The 9,757-nt window shown below is 56.0% G+C and overlaps 1 protein-coding gene and 1 pseudogene across 7 annotated transcripts in view; both read right to left on the reverse strand.

Annotated features, from left to right (window-relative positions):
- Nucleotides 1-1,636: 1,636 nt before the first annotated feature.
- Nucleotides 1,637-3,702, reverse strand: LOC102250615 (annotated as a pseudogene).
- A 3,643-nt stretch (nucleotides 3,703-7,345) lies between these two features.
- LOC102251204 (patr class I histocompatibility antigen, A-2 alpha chain-like) overlaps nucleotides 7,346-9,757 on the reverse strand; it is a 17,078-nt gene continuing 14,666 nt past the window's right edge. The window contains exons 4-8 of one of the 7 annotated variants that reach the window (XM_014532245.1): nucleotides 8,676-8,862; nucleotides 8,452-8,553; nucleotides 7,988-8,020; nucleotides 7,804-7,851; nucleotides 7,384-7,655 (exon numbers count right to left, since the gene is read on the reverse strand). In XM_014532245.1, the coding sequence (XP_014387731.1) occupies nucleotides 7,651-7,655; nucleotides 7,804-7,851; nucleotides 7,988-8,020; nucleotides 8,452-8,553; nucleotides 8,676-8,862 (375 nt within the window). In that variant the 3' untranslated portion in view covers nucleotides 7,384-7,650. Of the gene's footprint in view, nucleotides 7,656-7,803; nucleotides 7,852-7,987; nucleotides 8,021-8,451; nucleotides 8,554-8,675; nucleotides 8,863-8,917; nucleotides 8,968-9,343; nucleotides 9,620-9,757 lie in introns of those variants that run through there. The other 6 variants (XM_014532247.1, XM_014532248.1, XM_014532246.1 and 3 more) reach the window with 6 other exon arrangements.

Here is a 9,757-nt window from a genome sequence, read left to right on the forward strand (position 1 = left end):
TTATCAGGTGGTCAGTTCTAATTTTATCCTCAAAGTGATCCTTTGGGATGAGAGGTAGTTACCATGATTTCCACTTGACAGATGAAGAAACCGAAGCACAGAGGGGTGAGACAGCACTCTCTTATTGCCCTCTCCTCTTCTGGAGTGTAACTCAGATGTAAGATGGATGTCTTGATGAACTGGGGAGCATTTTTATTTTATTTTTTTAGCAATACAAAAGATAAATATTTATTCAGAACAAAACTTTTTAACAATGGATTTTACATTCCAAGCCACAAGGAAATAGCAAAACTGAATGCAAAGGGAAGACAAAAACCCAAAGTAGTGTATTGTCTATTCTCCTTTAACTTGATAACAGTTGACCCAATGCTCTCTCGCATGGCCTATTTCACAAGTACATTTTAAAGTTAACAACTCACAATTCTGGGTTAAAACAGCCTTTCTCCTGAGAGTCAGGAGTTTGCAGATGAACTCCATTAGCTGCTTCTCTGGGGTGTCTAACTATTGAGACTAAGGTGCAAATGTAAACCTTTACTAGGTTTCCTCACACAGGAGCACCCCCATTTCTCACTGGTGGTAACGAATGGGGAAGGGAAAGGCCCCCAAAGGACAGGCACACTGTAACCCAGGTGTGACACCCCAGGGAACGAGTGCACCCTGGATTATGTTCTTTTATCCCTTCTTTGTCTCCCAAGTATTCAGAAACCCCCTGTGAAATCTTCTTTTTCTGTTTTCTGGCCCAGATGGCACATTATTCTGGAGAGATCAGACTTTCTGGGCCCTCAAGTGTTGAGGACAATGTTGTGAAGTGTGAGAGGTAGTGGAATGAGCACTGGCCTTGGGGTCAGGGAACTCTAGGCTAGCTCCGGCACCAGACAGCTATGTGATTATGATCCAGTCATTTAACCTCTCTGGGCCTGTTTCACTGTTGGAAAACCAGGGGATTGGTGTAAACCAACTTCTAGATTCTTTCCAACAGGAAAATTCTAGATTCCATAATTGTGTGGCTCTTCTAAGCCACCAAAAGAGCTGTCACAAAGTCCATGTGTTTTAATGCCATAAGAGAGGCCCTTGGCCACCATGCAGAGCTTATTGACTCAGATTACATACACTTCTAACAACACTGGTTTCACAAATTCTCAGACCACACAGATTAGAAGCAGCAAATTATAAGGGGGAGGGAAAAAGAGCTGCACAAGCTGGACATCCTGACAGAAGTCACAGTCAACAACGTTTTCAAGTCAACAAACACTGATGGAGCGCAGTGTCTACCACGTGCTGGGCTCTGAACTTAGTGCTAGGACATCAAGATGAGCAAGGCAGCCCAAGACAAGACATAGGGAGTAACAAGTACAAACCCCCCGTCCCCCATTTACAAAAATCTAAAACAAAATTCAACAGAGGGACTGGCGACATATCTGCACACTATCAGTTGTCGGTAGTCATTACTGATGAGAGTCACCAACTCAGAAAAGCCTGAAATGGAGTACACTCGGCTTAAGAAGGCAGAGAGAGATAGCTCTTGTTTAAAAAGTTCTCTTTCAAACACGATAGAAAATGGTTTCAAAAAAAGTTTTGGCGCTTAAGAGGGGTAAACTGGCTCTATATTCACCCTGGCAGGCGGGCAGGCGGGTGTTCAGTGCCCAGCCACACCTGGCAGCGGAGGTGCCACGGAATTGTGAACCGCGTTGGGACACTGGGCAAAGGCGTGCCCCACTTGCCACAGAGGTTGCACAAAATGCCTTTCAGCAGTAAGGGCTCAGGTGTCCCTCCTCCCAGCCCCTGAAGCACCCGTCCTGCGTGCAGCTGCCGCTCCGGTGGGTCCGGGAACCACATTTAAAGCACGTCTTTGGCTGCCTCTTGTCCCAGCTGTAGCCCCGCTTGGCCCCCATGGGCTGCCCCTTGTACCAGCTGTAGCCCCGCTCGGCCCCCAGAAAGAAGGCCCCCGGCAGGTGCCGGACGCCGCCCTCGCCCTGGCGCAGCTCGATCTCACACTTGTACTCCCCGGTCCAGATCCCGAACCTGGAACCTGTCGGTCACCGTCACGGGCACGGCCAGCACATCGCAGTGGCGCTTGAGCCAGGTCACGATGTCCTTCACGTCCACCGTCTCGTTCCGGAAGAGGATGAAGAGCGTCTTCCAGCTGGACTTGCTGCGCCCCAGCACCACGAAGTTCTCCCAGCAGTCCTCCCGCTCGCGCTTCTCCTCGTAGACGCGCAGGAACAGGGCCAGCTTCTCGCTGAGAGGAAGTTCACGTCGAACTCGCGGCTGCCGGGGATCTGGATGATGTCGCCGGGCGCCATGCGGATGGAGCGCAGGGTGGGTGCGCCCACCACGAAGTCCCGGGTGGGGCAGGCGCTCTCGTCTCCCTGGAAACAGATGCGCAAAGGAAAGAGGCCCTTGCTTGGGTTGGCCGCGGAGTCCGCCGCCGCCGCCCCCAACTCCTCCCGGGGAGAGAGAGAGTGGAGGAGAAAGGGAAAGACAGAGAGAAGCATCTATGTGAGAGATACACACCCATTGGTTGCCTCCTGCAGGAGCCCTGACCAGGGCCTGGGCTGGGGAGGAGCCTGCAACCGAGGTTCCTGCTCTTGACAGGATTCAAACCAGGGCCCCTTCGGTCAGCAGGCCAATGCTCTGTCCACTGAGCCAACCCGGCCAGGTCCAAGGTATCACCTTTTTTACTTTTGAATTTTCCATTTGACTTTATTTTCCAATACACTTTCTTTTTTTTAAAAAAAAAACCCACTACACTTTCTGTGGGGATGACAAATATCAGTATTAGGAAATCCAATTATACAAAAATACTACATCTAGTTGTGTAGATATATTATGCTTTGGGGACATACATTAGGTGGCGCTCATTACACAGTGACTATATGGTAACTACCATGAAGCACAGAACTGTGACGGCCACAGCTGCAGGCCCTGGGCCTCTCTGCTGAGCACTTTGGGAACCTGGATGCCCCCGCCAGAGGCCCGACCAGGAAACCTGCTCAGGAGTCCAGCCCTGAAAGGGCAGTTCCCAGAGGCCCTTGCAGCTGACAGATGCCAGACAAGCACGTGAGCGATGAAGTAGTTACAGCCTCACTCACAAAAGCTACCATTTCTCCTTCTAGAAAGAAGCAGGAAGGGAAGGAATTGCTTGAATCCGCGCCTGGCCTGTCAGGTGGGAGCGCAGAGGAGGCTGGGAGAGCGGTGGCAGGAGACCCGGTGGGCCATTGGGCTGGCTCCTTCATAATCATTGTTGGCTCCTAAACACTGGTAGCAAGGTGACTTCCGATTTCTAATCTCAGGTAAATTACAGATAAAGGAACAAGGCCCGGAGTCATACACGAAGATTAATAAACATCGCTTCCAAACTGCTCCCAGCAGGCTCTCCACACAGGCACCCCGATTTCTTCTTCCGGCGTCTGGCTTGCAGAGCAGTTCCCATGGCCATTTCCAAACCTCCCTCCCTCCATCTTCGGTCTTTGCTGAGCTCTCCGTGTCCCCTAAGCGCCAGTCCTGTGGCCATCTCTCCCCTTCTTCCGCTTTCACCGCTCCTGCTGCAATTGGCGGCTCCCCTATGGGCTCATCCTTCCCAAGATCCTCCTCGCTCCCAGCCAGGACGATGGGCCCATGGGGACAGAAACGCTTCACCTGCTGAGGCCCTTTCTCTGGGATGTTCTCTAAACTCTCAGGGCTGTCAGTGGAGAGACACATCCGGAGAACATCCGTGTCCGGGCAGGAGAGGGGCCTCCAGCCACCATCCCCCTCCTGCCCAGCTGTGCCCCCCAAAGCCCGCTCGGCCTGCTCTCCGCCCCCTTCCGTGCCTGCCCCCTCGTTCCCACGCACCGGTGGTCCCTGCACCCCTGGGGACGGGTCCTAAGAGCGATGAGGCAGCAGGTCTTGCCACCGGCGCCATCACCACCATCACCGATTCCCCGGGATGGCAGCCATTGCTGACAAAGGCGCTGCAGGATGCACAGGCGGCCTGTGGCAGAAGCTCTGCAAAGGGCCTTGACCTTCTCAGATGGACGGCGCTCGGGATCCGCTCCCACTCCGGCCTCTCTGCGCCCACGACGAAGTCCCTTGTCCCAAGCTTGGGGACTAGGGCAGCATCTAAGGAGGCGGCGGACTAACCAGAGAGCCCACGCAGGACAGCGGGCGGCGGGTGGGGAGCCACGTGCGTCCCCCCACATGCCCGGGTGGATGGGCTCAGTCTCAAGGCACCCCCTTTAACCAAGCCCTCCGGGGAGGCTGATGCAGCCATGCAGGCACCTGGTCAGGCTCTCACTATCGAATGTGTGACCTGAAGACCAGCAACATCAGCAACAGCCGGTCACTAATGCGGCAGCCCCTGCGTCTCAGCACCACGTCCAGGCCCCTCCCGCGCACAGGCCCCACTCGCTGGGCTCCGCGCCAGAACTGGGCCGTGGGCTCGGGGTGTGTGGTCTGAGGAGCCTACCTGGCCCCAGCTCCGTGCTCACTCCTCCTTCCTGTCCCTCCTGCACCCCCTGGTCCCTGGGGCCTCATCCTCGCTCCAGGCTGTGACTGTCCTGTCTGCTGCCCCCTCCCACCTGTTCCTCCAGCCTGACCTTCCTCCTACAGGTCCCCACACTCAGCGACCAGCGACCCCGACAGCTCCCCTTCCCTTCTCTCCAGGGGAAGGCCACCCACCCCCTCCCCCTGCTCCCCACAGGCTCACAACAAGCCCCATCTTCCTACCTGCATGGCACAGCTTTGGGGTGTCTTCCCTCCCTCCAGCTCCCACCCCAGATTCCCTCAGAAATGCTGTGACATCCATCTGTCCACATGTTCTGTGTCCAGCCACTTCCCACTGCTTCCCCTTCACATCCCCGCAAACCAGCCTCTCTCCCTGGGACACGGGGAAGTGCCGGCTCCACTCCCTGCAGCCTCAGGGGCCCTTCCTCATGGTACTGTTCTCAGCACAACAGCCAGCCTAACCCTTTCATTTATTTTTATTTATTATTTTTAAAAAATATATTTTACTGATTTTTTACAGAGAGGAAGGGAGAGGGATAGGGAACTAGAAACATCAATGAGAGAGAAACATGGATTAGCTGCCTCCTGCAAACCCCCTCCCTAAACCCAGGTACATGCCCTTGACCGGAATCGAACAGGGGACCCTTCAGTCCGCAGGCAAATGGTCTATCCACTGAGTGAAACCAGTTAGGGCATGACCCTTTTATTTTTAAAAAAATATATTTTTATTGATTTGAGAGAGAGGAAGGGAGAGGGAGATAGAAACATCAATGATGTGAGTGAATCACTGATGGGCTGCCTCCTGCAGGCCCCACACTGGGGATGGAGCCTGCAACCCAGGCATGTTCCCTGACCAGGAATCAAACAGTGATCTCCTGGTTCATAGGTTGAGGCTCAACCATGAGCCATGCTGGCCGGGTCAGACTGATTCTTTTAAAAAGAAAAGTGAAATCACATCTATCTTTGCTCAAAACTCCTCCGCCGTCCCCAGCCCCACCTGAGGCGGTGTGTACCTGACTCTGTCCACTGCACTCTGCGTCACCACACTGGCCTTCTGGCTGCTCCCAACACACAGACGTGCTCCCTGCCCAGTGCGTTTCCGCTGGAGTCTCCCCGCCTAGAGAGAACTTGCCCCCGACACACATACTCATGGGTAAACACTCACCACTTTCTCGTCTTTCCTCAAGTCACCTTCCCAGTGAGGCCCATGCTGTCCCTGGAACATAAAATAGCCGCCTTCGTAACAGCCACTTTTGCTCAATGGATAGAGTGCCGCCCTCGGACTGAAGGTCACAGGTTGTATTCCGGTCAAGGGCATGTACCTCGGTGCAGGCTCCATGGGACCCCCATGCTGGAGGCAACAAATAGATGCGTCTCTCTTACATGGATGTTTCTCTCTCTCTCTGTCTCTCCCCTCCCCCTCCACTCTCCTTAAAAGTCAATGGAAAAATATCCTCAGTTGAGGACCAACAAACAAAAAAAGCCATCTTCCCTCCCCCACACCCACAGAGGATCCCTCCCCCACAGCACTCACCATTCTAGCACAGACGCCTCACTGGCTGTGGGGAAAGGATGCAGCCTGTCTCTGTGCAATAGAACATACGCTCTGTGAGGCCTGCAGCGTGGCCTGCTCTCAGCTCCCTGAGGTGGAGCCGCCTCACTTCCTGTGCGTCACAGACCTTGTGGGCTTTTCAATGGAAGGTGAGGCTTTCCACCAGCAAGTAGATTGTGACACAGGTGAGAGTGAGCATTTTTCACAATGAAGCACATGTTACCTAAGGTGTGCACATTATTGTTTAGACATAAAACTATTGGACACTGAGTACATGCCAGTACAGTGTAAGCATAACGTTTATGTACAGGAAGAAGCCAAAGCATCTGAGCCTCGGTTTATGTCAATGTTGGAATTACTGTGGGGTCAGGACCCGATCTGAAGTACCTCCAAGGTCCCTGTGCGTTCCAGAGGGAACAGCTGTCACACGGTCACAAAGTCCTGGCTGAGGGGTCGCCATCAGAGAACCCGTCCCTGTCCCACACACAGTGTCCTCATGGCTGTGGCCCCAGCACAGCTGTCCTGGGGCTGCCGCAGCTCAGGGTGCACCCGGGGCCGACACTGCACCTGCACTTTCACAGCGCTGCTCCCCTAAACCTCCAGCAGCCTCTTTCCTGACATCCTGGGTCCCATGGGGTCAGCACTAGAGGGAAGGACGGGAGAGAGGGCAGCGGGCAGAGCACAGTCCCAGCAGGAACTGATCTCAGAGGAGGAATCCTGCTCCTGCTAAATCCTCTGAGTTCAGGGAAAGACGGAAGAACAATCAGGCCCAGAAGGAGGCAGGAGCAGGAGAAGCCTGAACACCCATCTCCACACCGCGGGGTCTTGTGTGCAGGGGCCCTGGGCCTGTGGGACAATGACGGGCAAAATGACTCCTGTTGCTATAAGACAGGGACACCCAGAGAAAGAGAACAAAACTCACACACAAACACAGTAACAAGCATAACATCCACCAAAGCAAAGAAATAACAAACAACCAGGAGATGAGAGCCAAGGGTGGGACCCAGGCCTGAGCCCAGGCTGACCTGCCCCAGGAAGGCCTTGTGTCCAGGGTCCTGGAGATGTGCTGCTTTACGACACCTGACAAGGCCTGGGGGATGTGAGTCCCTGTGACCACAGGTCCTGGTGGGACAGGGTTCCACTGAGGGACAAGGTCAGAGGAGCAGAGAGGGGACCCGGCAAAGGAGTGACCACATCAAAGCCCACGATGCACTGAGTACTGACCAGGCACAGGCCCCAACCACACTCTGTCCTAACAGCCCCTCCCGTCCCACCTGGAACAACCACAGATACACAAGGTTCTGGAAATCTCTTGATGCTTCAATTTATTTCCGCTCAGAATTTACGATCTTCCCCTTTAATTAACCCACAACCCTGAAGGCAACAAGTAAACAAACAAGGTCACAGCCAGAGTCTCATTTCAATATGGAGCAGGAAGTTGTAGCTCAGAGCACTGGGCAGTAAAGGCAGGGATGGGGAGGGCCCAGCCCGCCTCTGCTGACAGGAAAGTGTGGGGAGCAGGGCTGGGCCAGCCCCCCAATCAGAGGTTCTTGAGTCAGGAAGTGGGAGCGTGAACACATTTTCCATCACTCAGTCCCCACAAGGCAGCTGCCTCACGCTGTGGAGGACAAGCATCATGAACACATTCAGGTCAGTGGCTGTAACTGGTGACATTCTCAGAGTCCACTTCATGCTCACAGTGTCCCACAGACCCCCAACCACCCAGTCCTCCCCTCTGCCCACCCCTCCCCCTGGCAGGGTCTCACCTTTAGAAGCTGAGAGAGACACATCAGAGCCCTGGGCGCTGTCACTGCCTGAGGGGGACACACCAGGACGGGGTTAGAGGCCTAGGACAGGAGACTAAGGAGGAACTATGGGGAGGTGGGGGTCTCTCCTATGGCTCCCTAATGCACTGAAACAGGGACTCAGGGGTCACCCCTCCATACTCACTGGCAGCCTGAGCGTAGCTCCCTCCTTTCCCACCTGCGGGAAGAAAACATTCCATGAGAGACCAGGGAGGAGGCAGGGCCATGACGTCCTAAAGGAAGTAGTCCTGGGCCCCAGAGAAGTTTCCAGAACCCTGTGTATAAACCCAGGGCAGGACCAGGAAACCTGAGGGAAGTGCATGTGTGGGGACTGGACCCACCACCCTCCTGGAGGTCAGTCCTCAGCAGGGACCTACCCTCTGACCTGGGGCTGCTGGGAACGGGGTCCCCACCACCAGCATCATCAGGTGATAAGTGGGTCCCTCATTTTCCCACAGGCCTCACTACAGAGTAAGTGTGAGCACAGAGAACCCCACACTGGCCATCACACGTGTGGGGATGGTGCTTCCCATGAATGAGGCAGGACACACGTCTACCTGGGCTTGTACTCCCAGTGGAACAAGAGACACAGACCCCTCCGCTGCCCACCTGAGCGCCTCCTCCCCCACATCACAGCTCCAGCCACGGCTCCCAGCAGAACCAGGCCCCCAGCGATGCCCATGATGATGATGAAGGTGTGAGAAGGCGGCTCTGGAGGGAGAAGGAAAGGGAGGGTGAGGGCCCTGACCCCAGGCCTCAGCCCCAACCCCACTGAGGTCCCCCAGGGCCCTGCTGCCCTGAGAAGAGGCTCTGTGCCCACGGCCCCTCCTCACCCCATCTCAGGGTCAGGGGCTCAGGCAGCCCCTCGTGCTGCACATGGCACGTGTATCTCTGCTCCTCTCCAGGGGGCACCCCCACGGCCGCCCACTTCTGGAAGGTGCCGTCCCCCGCAGGCCTGGTCTCCACCAGCTCCATGTCCTGGGTCTGGTCCTCCCCGTCACGCTGCCAGGTCAGGCTGATGTCACAGCACACACATCAGCCTGGACAGAGGCACCTGGAAGGCCCTCCTAGTCTTTAGAAAGTTCTAGAATCAGAGAGACACAGCCCAGGCCAGGAGGCAGGTCTCTGAGGGGAGAAAAGGGATTTGTGGTCCTGACCTGGGTGGAGGCCACGTGACTCAGAAAAGCTGGGGTGAGGCCTCAGACACAGTGGGTGTGGGCAGCGCACAAGGCCTGAGAGACAAGGTCCCCGTGGGTCCCAGAGCCCCTACAGGGCCCATGGGAACCGCTGATGGGCTATTTCAGGGGGTCTCCCTGCCCCAGAGGAGAGCCTGCACCCCTAACTGACCCTGAGAGGAGGGGGTCCCTCTGTTACCTGACCTGACATCCAGGGGGCTCCCTCCCTGACCCCAAGGAGGGGTGTCTGACACTGACCCCCTGTCCTGTCTCCTTGTAGGAGCCCCAGCCCGAGGGAGAGGGGATGGCCCCAGGGCGCACAGTACCTGCGCGCTGCAGGCTCTCCTTCCCTTTTTCGAGGTACATGAGCAGGGACTCCACACACAGGCCCTCCAGGTAGCTCCTCATTCTCTCAGCCCAATGGGCCGCCTCCCACTTGCGCTTGGTGATCTGAGCCGCCATGTCGGCCGCGGTCCAGGAGGTCAGGTCCTCGTTCAGGGCGATGTAGTCGGCGCCATCGTAGGCATATTGCTCATACCCGCGGAGGAGGCGCCCGTCGGGTCCCACTTCGCAGCCATACATCTCCTGGATGGTGTGAGACCCTGACCCCGCCCCGCGGTCAGCACCGCCCCGCCGGCCCTGCGGGGACTGAATCTAAAACTTAAACTGAAACCGGGTCGAAGTCCCCGCGGGCTCCTCCCGGGTGGGGGCCGGGCGGGTCCCGCCCCCTCGGGATGACG

The sequence above is a fragment of the Myotis brandtii genome, unplaced genomic scaffold, assembly GCF_000412655.1.
Source record: "Myotis brandtii unplaced genomic scaffold, ASM41265v1 scaffold867, whole genome shotgun sequence".
NCBI lineage: Eukaryota > Metazoa > Chordata > Mammalia > Chiroptera > Vespertilionidae > Myotis > Myotis brandtii.